A 19,765-nucleotide genomic window follows, 5' to 3' on the forward strand; every position below is an offset into this window, starting at 1 on the left:
AACAGGAGTAGGCCCTTCGAGCCTGTACCACCAATCAATATGATCATGTCTGCTCTTGAAAATTCAGTATCCCACTCCTGCTTTCTCTCCATACCCCTTGACCCCTTTAGCCGCAAAGGCCATGTCCAGCTCCCTCTTGAATAGATCCAATGAACTGGCCCCAACAGCTTTCTGTAGTAGAGAATTCCACAACTTCACAACTCTCCGAGAGGAGAAGTTCTTCCTCATCTCATTCCTGAATGGCGTATCCCTTATTCTTAGGCTGTGACTCCAAATTCTTGACGTCCCAACATCGGGAATATTCTTCCTGCAACTTGCCTGTCTGCTCCCATCAGGATTTTATATGTTTCTATGAGGTCCCTTCTCATTCTTTTGAACTCCAATGAGTATAAGGCCCAGTTGATCCAGTCTTTCTTCATTTGTCAGTCCCACCATCCCAGGAACTAGTCTAATGAATATTTGCTGGACACCCTCAATAGCAAGAATGTCCTTCCTCAAAATAGGAGACAAAAACTGCACACAATGCTCAAGGTGTGGCCTCACCAAGGCAGCAGGCCAACTTTCAGCGACTGTTCCACCATGACACCCAGGTCTCATTGCACTTCCCCTTTTCCTAAACTGCAACCATTCAGATAATAATCTGCCTTCTTGTTTTTGCTAACAAAGTGGATAACCTCACATTTATCCACATTATATTGCATGGAGACTTATCGAGTTTTAATCCCATCGATTTCCCCAATACATTTTCCTGACTAATAAGGATGACCTTCAGTTCCTCCTTCATGCTAGACCTTCTGTCCTCCAGTATTTCTGGAAGGTTATTTGTGTACTTCTTAGTGAAGACAAATCCAAAGTATTTGTTCAACTGGCCTGTCATCTCTTTGTCGCCCATTATGAATTCAGCTGATTCTACCTGTAAGGGACCTACATTTGGCTTCAGCAGTCTTTTTCTCTTCACATATCTATAGAAGCTTTTGCAGTCAGTTTTTATGTTATCTGCAAGCTTATATTGTATTCTATTTTCCCCTTCTGAATTAAACCCTTTGTCGCCCTCTGCTGAATTTTAAATTTCTCCCAGTCCTCAGGCTTGCTGTTTTTTTTGGCCAATTGATATGCCTCTCCTTTGGCTTTAACACTATCCCTGATTTCCCTTGTAACACCAGGTTAAAGTCCAACAGGTTGGTTTGGAATCACTAGCTTTCAGAGCATAGTTCCTTCATCAAGTGATGAAAGAGCTACGCGCTGAAAGCTGGTGATTCCAAATCCTAAACCTGTTGGACTTTAACCTGGTGTTGTAAAACTTCTTACTGTGCCCATCCCAGTCCAACGCCGGCATCTCCACATCCTGATATTCCTTGGTTAGCCATGGTTGAGCCACCTTCCCCGTCTTACTCTTGAGCCAGACAGGGATACATAATCATACCAACTCGCAGCTCACATCATTGTAGTTTCCTTTATTAAGGTTCATGACCCTAGTCTCAGAAGAGGAACATAGGAATAAGGAGCAGAAGTAGGCAATTCAGCCCTTCGAGCCTGCTCCATCATTCAATCAGATCATGACTGATCTCGTCCTGGTCTCAAATCCACCTCCCTGCCTGTTCCCCATATCCCTTTGACCCTTTTTTAAAAAAAATCAGAAATATATCTATCTCCCTCTTGAAACCATTTAATGATTCGGACTCCACTGCACTATGAATTCCACAAATTCATCATTCTCTGCAAGAAGTAGTGTCTCCTCATCTCAGTTTGAAATCAACTACTTTACTCTCTATCTTGATGAAAACTTCTATCATATTATGGTCGCTCATCCCCAAGAGGTGTCGCTCAACTAGATTGCCAATAATTCCATTCTCATTACACAGTACCTAGACTGGGATGGCCTGCTCTCCAGTTGGTTTCTCAATGTATTGGTCCAGAACACTATCCCGTACACACTTCAGGAATTCCTCCTCTACAATACTGCGTTAATTTGATTTACCCCATCAATTTGCAGATTAAAATCACCCATAATTACAGATGTTTCTTTATCGCATGCATCTCTAATTCCCTGTTTAATTCTATTCCCAACATCACCACTGCAGTTTGGAGGTCTATATATGATGCCCACTAATGTTTTTTGCCCCTTGGTGTTTCTCAGCTCTACCCATACAGATTCCACATTGTAGGAGCCAATATCCTTCCTCACATTATGGCATTAATCTCCTCATTAACCAGCACTGCAACTCCACCAACTTTTCTTTTTTGTCTGTCCTTCCTAAATACCCCTGGACATTTCAGTTCCAATGCATGGTCACCCTGCAGCCATGTCTCCGTAATCCCAATTATATTCTACCCATTTACATCTATTTGTGTGAACTACATGAACATACATTATTACATGAACATACAAATTAGGAGCAAGAGTAGGGAACTCGGCCCCGAGTGTCTTGTTTGCCATTTAATGAGATCATGGCTGATCTGATCGCAATCTCACCTCCATATTGCCACATACCCGATAACCTTTCACCTCCTTGCTTATCAAGAATCTATCTAGCTCTGCCTTAAAAAGGTTCAAAGACTCTGTTTCCAGCGCCTTTTGAGGAAGAGAGTTCCAAAGACTCACCACCCACCACAGTGGTTAGCACTGCTGCCTCACAATGCTGGGAACCCGGGTCCAATTCCACAATTGGGAGACTACTGGTGGAAAGTTTACGCATTCTTCCTATGTCTGCATGGGTTTCCTCCGGGTGCTCCGGTTTCCTCCCACAGTCCAAAGATATGCAAGTTAGATAGATTGCCCATGATTAATGAGCGGGGTTACAGGATAGAATGGGGAAGTGGGCCAAGGACAGGTGCTCTTTCAGAGGTCGGTGTAGACTCAATGGACTAAACCACCTCCTTCTGTACTGTAGGGATTCTATGGGCTCTGTGTAAAAAACGTCTTCTCTGGGCATCACGGTAGCATAGTGGTTAGCACAAATGCTTCACAGCTCCAGGGTCCCAGGTTCGAATCCCGGCTTGGGTGACTGTCTGTGTTGAGTCTGCACGTTCTCCCCGTGTGTGCATGGGTTTCCTCCGGGTGAACCGGTTTCCTCCCACAGTCCAAAGATGTGCAGGTTAGGTGGATTGGCCATGCTAAATTGCCCTTAGGGTCCAAATTGCCCTTAGTGTTATATGGGATTACTGGGTTATGGGGATAGGGTGGAGGTACGGGCTTGGGTAGGGTGCTCTTTCCAAGAGCCGGTGCAGACTCAATGGGCCGAATGGCCTCCTTCTGCACTGCAATTTCTATGAAACATCTCTGTCTTCAATGGGCGACCCCTCATTTTGAAACAATGACCCCTAGTTCTAGATTCTCCCACAAGAGGAAACATCCTATCCACATCCACCATGACACAGATGTTTGAGGATCTTATATATTTCAATCACGTCTCCTCTTACTCTTTTGAGTGGATACAAGTGTCCAAGCTTCCCTCATAACACAATCCACCCATTCCAGGTATTGGTCTAGTAAACCTTCTCTGAACGTCTTCCAATGCATGTATATCCTTCCTTAAATGAGGAGACCAATATTGTACACAGTACTCCAGATGTGGTCTCACCAATGCCCTGTATAACTGAAGCATAACATCTCTACTTTTGTATTAAATTCCCCTTGCAATAAATGATAACATTGTATTAGCTTTCCTAATTGCCTGCTGTCTCTGCATTCTAAATTCTGTGATTCTTGGACTAGGACACCCAGATTCCTCTGCATCTCAGAGCTCTGCAATCCGACACCAGTTAGGTAATATGTTTCTTTTTTATTCTTCCTTCCAAAAAAGGCAATTCCACATTTGCTCACGTTATACTCCAGTTTCCAGATCTTTGCCCACTCACTTAACTTATCTATCTCCCTTTGTAGCCTTGTTATGTTCTCTTTATAGCTTACTTTTCTAACTATCTTTGTGTCATCGGCACATTGAGCAACCAAACCTTTGGTCCCTCTGGCACACCTTCATTACATCCTGCCAACCAGGAAAAGACCCATTGATGCGTACTCTCGGTTTCCTGTTAGCTAGCCAATCTTCCAGCCATGCCAACATGTTACCTCCTACACGTGAGCTTTTATTTTCTGCAATAATATTTGATGTGTCACCTTATCAAATACCTTCTGGAAATCTAAGTACAGCATATCACCTTTATCCACAACACATGCTACTTCTTCAAAGAACTCCAAGAAATTGGCCAAACATGATTTCTCTCCTACAAAATTGACTATCTTGAACTTTTCTAAGTGCTCTGCTATTATATCCTGAATAATAGCTTCTAAAATGTCCCTTATGACAGATGCTAAGCTAACTGGTCTGTAGTTTCCTGTTTTTTGTCTCACTTCCATTTTCAATAAACGGGTGACATTCGCTATTTCCAACATAATGAAACATTCCCAGAATCGAGTGAATTTTGGAAAATTAAAACCAATGCGTCAATTATTTGACTAGCCACTTTTAAGCCAATAGGATGAAGCCCATCAAGACGGAGGACCTATCAGCCTGCAGTTCCAACAATTTTCTCAGTATCACTTCCCTGGTGACAGTAATTTTCTGGAGTTCCTCTCTCACTTCCAGTTCCAGATTTACAGCTGTTTCTGGGATGTTACTTTCATCCTCTATAACAAAGACTGTTGCAAAATCCCTGTTCAATTCATTTCCATCTCCATATTTCCATTATTGATTCCATAAACTCGCTTTCTAGAGGACCAACACTCTCTTTGTTAACGTCTTTCTTAAAATAGCTATAGGAACTCTTCCTTCTTATCTGTCATTATATTTAAAATAGCTATAGAAATTCTTACTATTTATCTGTCATTATATTTCCAGCTAGCCAAATATTTGCACGGACATTTCTAACTTTTCTCTTCTTCAAATTCCCTTTTTCCATTTCTGGGGTTAGGCTAATAACTAATATAAGCCCACTGACTCACACAGCTATCTTGAATAGACTGTCACAGATCTTGCTTCCTGTAAGGATTCTATTCCATTTTCTCTGTCTCCGTCACATCTGTTCTAACAATACTTCCATTCTAGCACTTTTGACATGTCTTCTATTTTTCTCAACTGAGGATTCTCTTCCACTATGGTTGACCAGGCCCATGGCTATGCCCATCCCATTTTTACATTTTGGCCCTCTCTTTTCTCCTATTGCCCTGAACTTCCACCTGACCAGCTTCTGCGTTCAACAAAGTGTTCACCACAATTTCCCGCACCTCCAGCCTGATGCCATGACCAAACATATCTCCCCTCTACCTGTACTTTCCAGCCCTTCACGCACACTCCAATCTCTCCCACCACCCACTTCCTTTACTATGACACCTTCCTGTAACCCCAAGCTCCGGTTGCTTACATTTTAAATCTCCATCCCAATACCGCTCACTACGCTAAAGGTCAACAGAAGCTTGAGGAATAACAACTCATTTTTCAACTGCAAACTTCCGGACACAACACTGAGTTCAAAGACATAACCACTGTCCCAGTTTTCCAGACAGCCGGTGCTGATAAGGAGTCGGCTTGGTTGGTTGACTAGTTGTCTCTCTGCAGATGCTGCCTGACCTCTTGAGTATTTCCAACATTTTACTTTTCTATTGGAATGAACACATTGCTCTCTTCTAAATAAAATTGCAACTTACATGTCAGTTAATACCTCACATTTCTTTTTTTTACATGTGCTTTATACATGCTGGGGAAGGGTCTCATTTTGCACTTGCCTTTGAATGATACTCCTGTTCCAACCTTGAATCTGACGCTGCTACCTGTTTGTACTTGCTCATTTTCATTTTCATTTGGCGAGTCCTCTCTTCTACATCCATTGCACCTGTGGACAAAGCGCCAAGTTAAACAGTCAACTTGCAATTGTCAGTTATCCCTCTAACCCCTCTACTCCTTTCTGGTGCTGCTGAGCGTATGACATCAAAGCTAATTGTTGAGATTGAACTCAGAAAAATCCCCTTTCAAAATAAGGGAGATTTTTGACACTGTGAACATCGGGTTGCGAACTAGCACCAAAATTGCCTTGCCTGTTAAATAAAAACAATTTTAAATGCGCTGATATACGAGAGAAAACCTCTGTGGGTAGAATCGGCAAAGGGGCCACTACATTGCCGTTAGTATGACGGGATGGAAGTAATGCCCATCTGGCCTCACGGGCATCCTATCCCACATCCCAATGGATAAGATCATTTAATTATTAGGGAAGGGTGCCCATGTTACCACAGCGCTATTGAGACACCCACTTTGTGTACACAGCAGGATACAGGGCAACACTTTGCCACTCCATGGACTTGAAGGGGATAAAGACCAATGTGCTGAAGTCATAAGAGTGCCAAAGGTTCGTTGGAAAGGTTCTCCCTCATCTGCTTACCTGTCCTCAAATGCAGCTCACTTGGATGAAATACCAATTGAAAATATAATTGCAGCCCCCCATTTACACTTGAAACAGGTACACTTACATAGATTTTGCAGGAAATCCCAGAATCCCACTCGTCATTGTTAAGACAGAGGGGTGGCAGGCAAAAGCTGCCCCTCAACGGGATTATTTTCTTTGAGCTAGAAAAAACATGGAAGCCTGAAGGAAACGGGTTCCACCCTAAGTTCCTACTTCTTTCCCCCCCACTATATCCAATTTATGTCCCCAAATACACATAATGCCTATGCTCCCTTCTCAATGGAATACCATTTTTAGCCGCTTCTGTAATCTCAAGCTCAGGAATATTGTCTAGTTAAGTGTTGTGTGAAAACAGGTCCAATCTATCTCCAGGTAACTTTGCAAATGGGAATCGATAAATACGCATTACTATACTCACCAAACTGCCTTGGCAACAGAAATCAAAGCAATTTAGAAATCTAAGCCGCAGATGGCTCATTATGGTCTTATTATCACAGTGTTGAATCAAGGACATTAATTTTAATGGTGAATTATGACATGTCTTATTTTAGGTTCAATGATTTTATTTTGTTCCATATTTTCCCCATTCTGCAAATTGGCCACATTGTGCTGAAAATCCCTCTGTGTCTTTTGAAATGGGTAAAATGAAAATTGTCTGAACTGAGGGGAAAATTTGCATGTATAGAAAAATAAATATTCTAGCAATTGATAATTGGCCTTAGTTACTGGTAATCATTTCAAAATTCATCCTTTAGGCTGGATAGAGTAATTTTGATACTGAGGGCAAAGGTTAGATTATGCAAAATTCGTAGGGTCAGAGAGGACAGAAAGGGCGATCTTTGGTTGGGTAAGCCAGGCTTAACATACAAATTCAACTGTTAAAGTGATACTGTTGGAGCATGATAGATAATTTTGTTAATCTTTGCTGGCTGGAGAATTGAGCTGCAAAGGTCAGGAAAATCTATCCTTCGGTGGCTATAGAGCAAGCTAACTATAAATCTGGGAGGTTTATATTTTGTTCAGTTTTCTAGTTGCAAATGTTCAAGTAAAGCAGATTAATAGTAGGATTCAGTAACATGAACTGAGATAGTGTAGGGCAGATTGTCCTGACTCTCTCTGTCTCAATTCTCGACATCAGAAGCAGAAACACTGGTACTTCCTGTTTTAAGCCATCAAGCTGTTCCGGGGGGTCTCCTGGCAGAGCCTCACACTGGCAGAAGGGGATAGGGATTTGAGTTCAGCTGCTGGCTTCTCATAATTACCTTCCTTCGGCCTGAAATCCACTTGCCCAGAGTCTGGGGCTAGGCCCAAACTTTTCCAAAATTTAACTGGGTGCCTAGCCAACATTCCTTTGGGCAGCACAAGGGCTAGCACTGTGACTTCACAGTGCCAGGGTCCCAGGTTCGATTCCCCACTGGGTCACTGTCTGTGTGGACTCTGCATGTTCTCCCTGTGTCTGCGTGAGTTTCCTCCGGGTGCTCCGGTTTCCTCCCACAGTCCAAAGGCGTGCAGGTTAGGTCGATTGGCCATGCTAAATTGCCCTTAGTGGCCAAAAAGGTGAGGAGGGGTTATTGGGTCATGGGATAGGGTGGAAGTGAGTGCTTAAGTGAGTCGGTGTAAACTTGATGGGCCGAATGGCCTCCTTCTGCACTGTATGTTCTATGTTCCTTCAGGAAACTTCGGCCCACAACAACCGCTTTCATTTCAGTGAGATCCTGTAACGGATTCATCCCAGTCACTTTTTTGGCTCTCATTATGATTTAGATTTGTCTATTAAATCAGTTGAATACAATGCTTAAACTGATTTTGAAGCAATATATCACAGTGCTACGAGGACCCCACACCCAAAGGGCTAGGATATGCTGGAATCGGGTGCCTTATTTCCCTTGCTATTCATCTCAGAAATCCAAGATCAGTGAGGCGTCTGGGATCTTGGTGAACAGTGAAACCAACGATTAATCACCTTTACTGATTAAATATAAGGATTGAGAAATAAACAGAGGTTCAAAGAGAAGGAAACAGGATGGAGTAGAGTCAAAATGGATGCAGAAAGAGAGATCAAGATTAAATTAAGAGAAAGAAAAAAGTGAAAGGAAAAGTATTTGTTTTAATGTGAAAAATCTCTGAGAACAATTTAATACCCTTAGGAAAAAGACCCCACAATTTCAATTGGTCATTTTCTGTTTGAAAAGGGTGAGCAACATTGCAGAGATACTTTGAAACTCACTGAGAAATTAACAATGAACTGCAGCTTTAAGAACCTAAAGAGAGAGTGGCCCAAATCACCATCAGCTGCAAATTGCAGAATCTGAACAGTACATCAGAAGGGGCAATGAGTGAATATTAAAAATAAGTCTGAAGGTTTTAGCCAATGTTTGGAACAGGGAGGTCTCTGGGTCCAAAAAAGGGAGAAACAGATACTGTAAAGTCACCTCCCTTCATTTGGGAAATTCTGGAGGTTACCGTGGCATCTAGTTGGACCTACCATCACTTTCCACATAGTAGTTCTGAGAAGCAGCAGAGAGAAGGAAAGTCTATGGGCAACCTAGATCCTTCCCACGGTGTCATTTATATGCTGCAGTCGGGGAAGGAGCAAGAGAGAACATTCCTATTGAGGTAATCAGGACGCACTAGGGTTCATTGCCTTAATTGTCTGGCATTCTTTTTTTCAATCCCACTGATCCAGCCGGGCTCATGGAAGAAAATCCCCCCTACCATCCCCAGGGGTTTGTCAATTATCAGAAGGATGATAGTAAGAAATCCTTTTTAATTCTTGCTTGGATGCAGACGTCACTTACAAGGCCTGCATTTATTGCCCATCCTTTATTGCCTGTGAGAAGGTGGTGGAGTGCAGCTTTCTTGAACTGCTGCAGCCCATCTGATGTAGGTACATCCACATTGCTGGCAGGAAGGGGGTCCCAGGATTTGGATCCAGTTTATACATTAAGCAGCGCGTTCTTTATTTTGTAATACTGTGCAAACAGAGGTCAAAAAGCAAACAGGTGCTTCTCAATATGCTCAGCATTCTGTATATTAGCCTTTTGTACAATTTCATTGCAATAACTATTAACACGTTCAGCATTTGGAAAGATTGTCAATTCACGTTCTTAAGGTGCAGACACAAGTCCAGATTATCGGGGGGGGGGGGGGGGTTTCATTGCCGTAGGGTCCCATACCGCACAAACAAACAGGAGAGCGTGTTTGGCAATGTCAATAAACACAACAGACTGCTTAGGGGAGCAACTGAAACAATGAACACAAGTATGTTCCTGTGGTAGCTTCAATTTGTAAAAGTGACCTTCGGAATATCTTGGATAAAAGGTAGCAAAGGAGAGAGAGAGAGTCTGTTAAATATCCATCTGAAAGATAATCAGATATACATCTCACTTTATGTGCAGGGAAGGAGGAGCAATACCTCTTGATTCACCAGGCCAGAGCATATTCAACTTGAAGACTACATAGTTCTTGACATAGAATAGTCATAGAAGTACATAGAATAGGAATGAAGACTACATGGGTTACGGGTATGTGGGTTTAAGTAGGGTGATAATTGCTCGGCACAACATTGAGGGCCGAAGGGCCTGTTCTGTGCTGTACTGTTCTATGTTCTATGTTCTATAACATAGCAGCCTCACTCCCTTTTCTTCCTTGGGTAATAACATTCTATCCACATCCATAAAACAAATAACTACCAAACTGAACCCTCTCTCTGAGCTGGGAGGTCATTAAGATTGTGCAGTATCTACTCCCACAGCAATAACTTGCATATAGAATCTTACACATCTCTTCCCAGCTTCATCGAGCTGACAGCAAGTAGATAAATTAATCTGCTACTACCTGGTACACATCCCTCCAACCCGAATATACAATTAGTTCATGCAATTGTGTTGCAGGAAAAACGTTTGTAATGCAAGTGAAAGGTAAGGGACTAGAGGTGACATCAGAAAGTTAATTCCCTACAAGAAGGTGATGAAGCTACTGGAGAAGGCTACAGGACTAGCTGTGGGAGAAGGGTAGAGTGATAAGACCATGAGAGGTATGAGCAGTAGTAGGCCACTTGGCCCATCAAGTCTGCTCCGCCATGCCATAAGATCGTGGTTGACCTGATATAATCCTCAACTCCACTGTCCTGCCTTATCCCCATAACCCTGGATTCCCTTCCTGATTAAAAACCTGTCTATCTCAGCCTTGAACATACTTAATGACCCAGCCTCCACAGCTCTCTGTGGTAATAAATTCCACAGATTCACTATCATCTGAGAGCAGAAATGTCTACTCATCTCTGTCCGAAATGGGCAATCCCTTACCCCAGGGAAAATCCAATGATCTTGGCATCCTGGCAAAATAGCACAGATGTTTACAGGTCAATTTCCATCCCCATGATCCCAGTGGAATTATGCCCTAGCATCATTAGTTTCGAGCTTCCTTTCCTGAAGAAGGGAATTATGATGATTAGGAGAAGGAAAGGGATGGAAGAATAATTATGTCTCATGGGTTAAGATGATGGTGACATTGATTTAAAAAAAAGAGGTTGGTGGGAACAAATCCCTTTGGAAGGGGTTCTAAAAGTAGGATGTGCCTCCCTCTGTCACAAAGTCTTCAATCTGCCCCCTTCATTGCTTGATTTCTCCCTCTTATTCACCAGCTCAGATACCTTCACCAACAGGACTTTCAGGATCTGGGCCGGGATTCTCCCCTATCCGGCGGGGTGGGTGGTCCCGGCGTGATGGCGTGGCGTGAACCACTCCGGCGTCGGGCCGCCCCAAGTCTCCGCACCTTTAGGGGCCAAGCCCTCACATTGAGGGGCCAGGCCCGTGCCGGAGTGGTTGGCACCCCGCCAGCCGGGGCCGAAAGGACTTTGCCGGCCAGCGTAAGTCCGCGCATGCGCCGGAGTGTCAGCGGTTGCTGACGTCATCCCGGCGCATGCGCAGAGGAGGGCGTCACCTCCGCCTCCGGCATGGTGAAGACCATGGCGAAGGTGATAGGAAAAGAGTGCCCCCACGGCACAGGCCCGTCCGCCGATTGGTGGGCCCCGATCGTGGGCCAGGCCACCGTGGGGGCACCCCCTGGGGCCAGATCGCCCCCCCCCGCCCCCCCAGGATCCCGGAGTCCGCCCGCGCCACCAGTCCTGCCTGTCAGGTAGGTGTTTTGATTTCGGCCGGCAGGAGAGGCTTGACAGCGGCGGGACTTCGGCCCATCGCGGGCCGGAGAATCGCCGGGGGGGGCGGGGGGGGGGGGGGGGGGGGGGGGTGCGGTGCCGACCGGTGCAGTGCGATTCCCGCCCCCGGCGCATCTCTGGTGGCGGAGAATTTGGGACACGGCGGGAGCGGGATTGACGCCAGCCCCCGGCGATTCTCTAACCCGGCAGGGGGTCGGATAATCCCAACTCTGATCACTGCCAACAGAGCAGCTGCTAGGCTGATCTGCATGGCATGAATCCAAGTTACAGGTGGCAGCACAAGCCAGGCTCCAGTCTTCTCCATCAGGATCTAACACAAATTACTTTGACATCAAGGTGCAATACAGTCTTCTACTTTGTCTCCACGGGTCTTCATGTAGTCACTGGCACATGGCCCACTTTAGTGAAAAACACTGTTATAACACAGTTCCACAATATGATATTCATTGAATTTGCATGGTCCCTAAATTAATTTGGGAGTGAGTATCTGGTTAGCACAGTTGGCTAGGTGGCTAGTGTGTGGTTTAGATTAATGGCAACAGCATGGGTTTGATTCTTGTTGTGGCTGAGGTAGACGTGGAACCTCTCCTTGCCGTGCTGCTGAGAGTGAAAGGCAATGATAAACCATCACTGACAAAGTCTTCCAAGAAAATGGCTCAGGATGAAGCATCAGCAAGCAATAAGCCACGGATTTGCCTTCAGGCAGAGCACACATGGAAGATGGTGAATATCATGTATCTATGACTGATGCTTCACTCTCATATCCTCCAACTTGCATCGATCCTCACCTTCTATTATAAATAGAGACAAGGAATACTTATTGGGAATCTTGTATTTGGTACTGAGATTCTCTCACCGACGGAGCTGTGAACTAACAAGTAATCCTAATCCAGGTGCAGAACCTCAAAACTCTTTAGAGACTCTCGTTAAATCCAGCAAAAGTTTCTACTGGCTGCACATGTTCAGTTTCAGCTGAATATGAGACTATATCACTCGCACCACCACCATTCTCCCACCAACCCACCAGATAAACCTGGGACCAAAGATATACATGAATTAGGCTAGACAATTACCAGTTACCACTGAATAGAACAAAGGGTAATTTGCAGCGCCGTAATACATGAAGTCCAACCTGTGGCATCGATACCCTAGCCGTATGGCTCTCACAATGCAGACAACCCACTCCTATTTGAACTTAGGTGTATATCTTGGTTGATTCAGTTTCAGTTTTGTAGGCCTGAAATTCTGGTCGGGGCTGTTTTTTGTTTTTGGTTCAGCACACTGAGGTTTGTTCAGATCAGCAACTTGACAATTATACTAATTAACGGGTACATGGAAATAAACTTTGAATGTAGCCTCCTGAACATTTACAAATACAACAGCTTGGACAGTTCTGCCCTGTACAAATGTTTACTTTCCTGCAATTCAGCTCGTTCTAAAGATTACAATTATAAGAGTACAAAGGACCTAAACAGTGAAGTCTGTTCAATTTATTTTCTTCCACACGTTTTCTCTATGAACATGATGTATATGTTCCATCTGTTGGATTACAGATTTGTTTGACTATATTGTGATTCTTCATAGTGATCAAACATTGACAATGTATCCAGGTAAACAGGTTGGAAGCAATCTGAAGAGCTTACACCCCAAGAAACGACGAACAAAAAGCAAAATATATCAGATGCCAGAAATCCAACACAATAATAAATGACACGGGAAGACAGGTCAGGTCACCTCTGATGAGAGGTTTTGGGTATTGAACCGCTCCTCACACCTGGATTGAACCCGTCCCCCATTTCAGTGCTCAGTTGCCGAAATGTCGACTGGGGTCTCTCAACAGGTGCTCTCAGCCTTGCTGAGTATGTCCAGTGCTTTCTATTTTTGTTCCACATGCAATATTATCTCCGTGAAATATGTTTTGCATTTCAGATTTTAACGATGCCGGAGTTAAAATAGCACTGTGCAGAAATTAAAAACCTTTCAGGCGTCATCACCTAAGTTACTCCACGGTACCTATTTCATCTAAAACACTACAGTAAACTATTAACATTGTGAGTACTCGGATAATGTGGAATGCAAGTATCATAGAAGGAGCTGGTGCAGAATTCAGTGTTCATGTCATGGCTATATCGGATAACTTTTCTGCTTGTGAGCCTTTCGGATATAATTTCACAAAGTCATAATGGCATCTCAAGGGATCTTGCTGGGGAGTTGAGGCCTATGGATGGTCGGAGACTGGGCAGGGTAGCACCCTGACACTACCTCTGGCAGCTGGGCACCTTAGCACTGCCAGCCTGGCACTGGTGCCCGTGCACCCTGGCACTGCCAGATGCCTGGGTGGCCTGGGTACCAGACCGGCAGTGCCAAGGTGCCCAGATGCCAGGTTGTCCATGCTAGGGCCGGGCCCAAGGCTCGCCCATAAGATGTGTGGTGAGCTTGAGAACCCTGGAAGAGGCTAGTGAATGAGGGCGGGGGGGGGGGGGGGGGGTAAGAGTCCTGAGGCCGGGGATGGCGCGCCGAGGTGGGTCGAAAGATTGGGGCTGCCTCTAAAAAAGGCACCCCGATATAAGAGTGGTTTCCCTGCACTGGCGAGCTTGCCCCAGGCCAGAAAAAATGGCAAAGTGCCGTTGAATAAAGTGGTCTTTCCCGACACTGCAGGTGAGCACCACTCCTCTAAATGCACCGTTCAATGGACTTTAACTCAAGTCTGTATTATACAAAAGAAATTGAGACAATGGAGAAAGTTCAAAACTGATTTAAAAGAATGATACCACAGTACTCTTTTTTTCTGGAAAAGAGGTGACATGATCGAGATTTTTTCAATTATGAAGGTGTTCAACAAGTAGATGTAGCGAAGATATTTACACTAGTGGGGAGCCCAAATGTATCAACGTCGTTCACCTTAACTATTTGTCACGGGCTTTATGATTTCCCTTTACTGCCTGTAATCAGTATATTTGTATGTAAGAGATGTATGCCTCCTTATCCCCAGTATGAGTGTCCCAATTAAATAATTCCAGTAGCAAGCTTTTGGTGAGTTTTAAAATAAAGAAGGTTATTTATTCTCATTCATTTACTCTGATAATAACTTAACCTTTCACTCACTTGTCTCACACTCTTGCACACACACAATGATTAGGGCTGGAAATCTCGGGCTGTTGGGATTCCCTCTTCCCGCTGGCAGCGCACTCCTGCCCATGGGTTTCCCGGCACTGTGGGGTTTCTTCAATGGGAAATCCAATTGACAAGTGGCGCGAAGAGAGAATCCCGCTGCCAGTGAATGATGCGCCACCAAGATTTCCCGTTGACAGCACCCCTCGCCATTGAGAAACCAGTGCGCTGGCGTGGGACCGGAATTTCCCACCGGCATGAACTGGCGATAAATCCAGCCCGTGATTTCAACAAAGTGAAATTTCTTTATCCAAGCAAAGGATGGTGCATATATTAATTCCAATCATCTTGTGTTGTTACTTAACACCTTGAGATTCACCCAGCTGCAGAACTATAGAATCCTGACCTTGATATAGATGAAGATAATATGCTGTTGCAGATTATAATTATCTCAGTCTCTTTTGTGGCAAGTCTGCAGTTTCTTCAATTAAATTGATGCTTTAAAGTTAAGAACAGATAAAGCAAAGTGAGCTGTGAAGTTTCTTGTAGTCAAATTTCCAGGCGGTTGAATCTCAGGAAACTTCAAAGTTGCAACAGGTTGGAGGAGTCCTCCTCTCTGTTAGCATCTTCCAGTTTCGAGGCATTGCTGTGTTTACCGTGACTACTTGGATGAATTGCAACTAGTTCAATGGCTTTCAGTGAAACTCTCTGTCTGCAAAGCATCTTCTAGCTGAATTAAAAGCAGGCAATAAAACATTTCGGTCAATGTGTGAAGTGGATTTACCAACAACCCCGCATGTGTTTATCGGCAGGGGAGGCAGCCCGCCAGCGGGATCTACCAGTCCCGCCGTAGTCAATGGGATTTCCCGTTGACAGCACCCCTCGACGTTGAGAAACCAGTGCGTTGGCGTGGGACCGAAATTTCCCGCCGGCATGAACTGCCGATAAATCCCGCCCGTGATTTCAACCAAGTGAAATTTCTTTATCCAAGAAAAGGATGGTGTATATATTAATTCCAATCATCCTGCGTTGTTACTTAACACCTTGAGATTCATCCAGTCTATTTTAGATGAGGGAAACCATCATAATAGAATGGAAGTTTGATTGGGACCTTTCACATCCATCTCATGAGTTTTAATGTTCCCTTTTGTCCAGGGTGAAAGAGAGAAACAGCCTGGCTGGAATTCTATGAAGCAGAATCACGAGCCCACACTGATCTCCCACAGGATCAGCGGAAGGGCGGAAAATTTCACGAGAATCAGGAAACGTGACTCTCGTTGGCGAGAATTCCAGATTTCCCCACCCCTCGCTGGGGGGTGCCATGAGATTCTCGCCCACAAAGGGCGTGAACCTCATTTTAATACATTTTTGTACATTAAAATGTCACTTGTGACCCCCCTGCCAAATAATCTCCCTCACTACGTTTACAAGAGGTTTGATCATGTGTGAGATAGAGGAGAGGCTGAGGGGATCTCTCAGGGGGTGCAGAGGTAAGTTTAGCCTCCAGGTGGGGACAAGGTTAGAGGGATATGCCCAGGCAGTGTCCTGGCATTGCCCCGGCACAGGTTGGCACTGCCAGGGCTGGACCCTTGAGTGAGCCCCATGGGGGGGAGGGGGGGGCGTGCATTAATGTGTGGTGGGCGGGGGGGAAAGTGGACATTAATGTTTTCTTTTGCCAGCGATGACTGTTGGAGGCGGGCGGAGGGGTTTGCTGCCGATGACTGTCAGGGAGGTGGGATGTGCGTTGCTGCCAATAAATGTTGGTAGGGGTGTGCCCCGAAGACATCCATGATATGGGCATGGGGGCTGATTGGCTGCAGGGCTGGTCAGGGAGGTGTGGCCCCGATTTGTTTGGAGCTGATTCTTGGCTCTCTGAGGCCCCGACCTGCCAAAATAATGCCGTAAACCACGCCCACTCATTTTGTTTAGGCAAAGAGTCTCAAGATTCTGTGAGAAAACTGGGGCAGGAGCCTCCGTTGCCGACGCCGATATCATAATAGGCGATCGAGCGGAGAATCCCTGCCGAAGCCCAAATCCAGGACGGTGCCGGTTTTTGTTGGAACGGCGTTGGCCCATCATCGGAAGGCCCTCCCCCGATGGGCCGATTTCCCGACCGCACGGTTGACGTGTTGTCTGAGCGGTTGGGAATCCGGCGTGACTGCCGTGGACTGTGTCCAATGCCGCCACAGTCGGCCAGGAGCTGTGCCTTGGGCCGTGGGGGCTTCCACGAGGGTTGGGGGATCTGGTGGGGTTGGCCAGGGGGGTTGTCCTGTGGAGCGCTATTTGGCAGGTCGGGTCCACGCATGGCCGGTGCCATGTTGTACGGCGCGACCGCTGCAGGTTGCCGCCGTGCGCATGTGTGGCCACGGACCCGGCCGTTCTCCGACCGTTTGTGACGCGGGAGCCGGAAATTTTACCCGACGCCACTGCTAACCCCTCACTGGTCCCGGAATCGGTGCCGATTTTGGCATTGTAAAACGCCACAGTACCCATGCCGACGTCAACTTTTAGCCGCAGAATCGGAGAATCCAGCCCCTGGTCTTTGCAACTGGAGAGTTACAAACTAGTTTTCTGTCTGAGCCTGACACTTTGCCAATTTCTGGTAAATTTCTATTCATAGTCTTTTGTATTGAACCATCTTTAAACAAAGGGATGTGTGAATTCCCCAGATGGTTGTGGATGTCCATATTTAATTCGGTATTCGTTTGAGACTTTGGACTGTCTGAAGCTAAAATACCAAAGGTCACATGATTTGGGCAGCCTTTTTAATTGTCTGTTTGTGTCCAGCTTAAAAGTTTTGACTGCAAGTACATAATATCCTGGACAATTACATAGTTCAACTGGTACCAAGTTACGCATCTTCTGGGTAAAGTTGTTTCTCCTGAATTCTTTACTGGATATATGCTCTATAATGTTGGGATCCAACACAAGCTGAGATAACTTTTTATGTCTGCACAGTCTCCAGGTAGAGTATATAGAAGCTGATGTCAAGTCTGTGGATGATGTCACCAATGTCAAAGCTCAGATAGCCAGGCAGTGAAAGATAGAAATAAAAATAAAAACTGCTGGAAATATTCAACAGCATCAGTGGAATGAGAAACAGTTAACGTCCCGGATATTTACCAAGTCAAGTCAACTCAGGAGTCTTAATAATGGTGGGCAGGACCCAATTCTGGGATTCTTGCCCAATTCCTGTAGAATCCCTGCAGTGCAGGAGGCCATTCAGCCGATCAGGTCTGTACTGACCCTCCGAAAGAGCAGCCCACCAATTCCCATGTCCCCACCCTAACCCCTCAATCCCACCTAACCTTTTGGACACTGAGGGGCAATTTATTCTTGTCAATCCACCTAACCTGCACATCTTTGGACTGTGGAAGGAAATTGGAGCACTCAGGGGAAATCCACACAGACATGGGGAGAACATGCAAGCTCCACACAGACAGTCACCCAAGGTCGGAATCGAACCCAGGTCTCTGGCGCTGTGAGGCAGCAGTGCCACCATGCCACCCATTTCAAGTTTCCTTGACTTGATCTTCCGGCCTGCTCCATACAAATCTGACCCAAAGTTTCAGGTTGTGGTCTTTCAACAGCATTGGAAAATGTTAGAGACGTAACTGGTATTAAATAAGTACAGACTCAGGGAAAGGCAGTGGGGGAGGAGAGAGTTCCCTTTCGATCTATTCCCCACACACCATTTATCCTGCCTTTCCTTGTTTCAAAACCCGGTTCATCTTTAACATTTCTCATTAATGACGATTTGAAATGCTGGACAGAACTGAATGAGTCCCAACTTGCCCGCTTGTGACGAGCAGGAGGATGCAGGTGGAAATCCCGCTGCCTTCACACCTCCTGCCGATTAAGTCTAGGGTTGAAATGCTTCCAGGCGGCCTTGCTGCCCAGTAGCCGATTGAGGCTCTTAAGTGGCCACTTAAAGGCCTCACCCCACCGTCGGTGGTATCCAACCATTGACAGGCTGGAATGTGCCTGATCAAGGGACTCAGAAGCTGGAAGCAGGGTAAGGCCTGCAGGGAGCCACACCCCAGCCCTTGCTGTTGATCCTGCACCGCCACCAGCTGGCTCCCTCCCTGGGACCCCTATACCACCCTACTTACTTGACTCTAGAGGATCTATCGGCGATCCTCTTGGTCAGTCCTCAGTCACTGCTCACAGTGGTGCCGCTGGTACTGCAGAGCTGTCAGCCTCTGACTGACCGGCAGCTTACAGGGGCAGGATATCCACCACAGACTTGGCAGTACTTTAATTAAATGACCACGGGGGAGCTAGTGGCCGAAGCAGCAGTGTCCCCGCTGTCAATTAGGAACTTTATTCCATCAGGGCGCCCAGAGATTGGGTCAATTGGGGTGCCACCATATTTGTAGCACATGATGAGCCCCTCGCTACCCACATTAAATTCCACCCATTAACTCTAGATTTTTCTCTCCACAGATGCTTGCAGACTATTTTGAATGTTTTGTGTTTTTATTATCAGAATAGAACAAAGGGACTAAATGGCCTGTTTCATGCGGTGTAAAATTCTATGTAAATTAAACTGAGACGCTTGTGTATATCGATAGCTTGTTTTGAAATAGAATTCAACAAAATACAGGCATGGTGCAAACTCTAATATAGAAAGGGTTTTGCAACAATGACCACCATTTGACTCTGTTTACTTACTGCAAGGAAAAGCTAGCTGCAAAAATGGGAGGGAGGCAAGAATAAAATAAATTCCTTTTTTTCTAATTTTAAATAAAATATTGCATTGGGCACCATCTTTATATCTGTAATCCAATGCTATAATTTGAATGTTTCATGTATCAGGAGCATTTGAGACAGTTTCCTTCCCAGTTGAAAGGCATGCCACAAAAATGTATCTTTATTTATACCGACCATGTTTCAATTTCAATCCTGTGACACCGGAGATCCATTCACTGGCACCTTGTGTTTGTGCAACTAAATCTGCCTCCCTTAGCCTGGCTGAAGACTCTTGGGTTCAGCTCTGGGTGGATCTACAAGTCTGCCACTGGTACAATACAGCAGTATTTAGCTGCATAACCACTGGGAGTCTGTTCACAGACA

The 19,765-nt window shown here is 45.3% G+C and overlaps 1 protein-coding gene across 45 annotated transcripts in view; it reads right to left on the reverse strand.

Moving 5' to 3' along the window:
* rims2a (regulating synaptic membrane exocytosis 2a) overlaps window positions 1–19,765 on the reverse strand; it is a 1,202,647-nt gene that overhangs the window by 264,396 nt on the left and 918,486 nt on the right. For 42 of the 45 annotated variants that reach the window (XM_038810037.1, XM_038809989.1, XM_038810036.1 and 39 more), the window contains one exon: window positions 5,723–5,829. The exons of the other annotated variants lie outside the window; for them this stretch is intronic. In XM_038810037.1, the coding sequence (XP_038665965.1) occupies window positions 5,723–5,829 (107 nt within the window). The remainder of the gene's footprint in view (window positions 1–5,722; window positions 5,830–19,765) is intronic. 45 annotated transcript variants of the gene reach the window in all.

Source organism: Scyliorhinus canicula, chromosome 10 (genome assembly GCF_902713615.1).
Source record: "Scyliorhinus canicula chromosome 10, sScyCan1.1, whole genome shotgun sequence".
In the NCBI taxonomy this organism is placed as follows: Eukaryota; Metazoa; Chordata; class Chondrichthyes; order Carcharhiniformes; family Scyliorhinidae; genus Scyliorhinus; species Scyliorhinus canicula.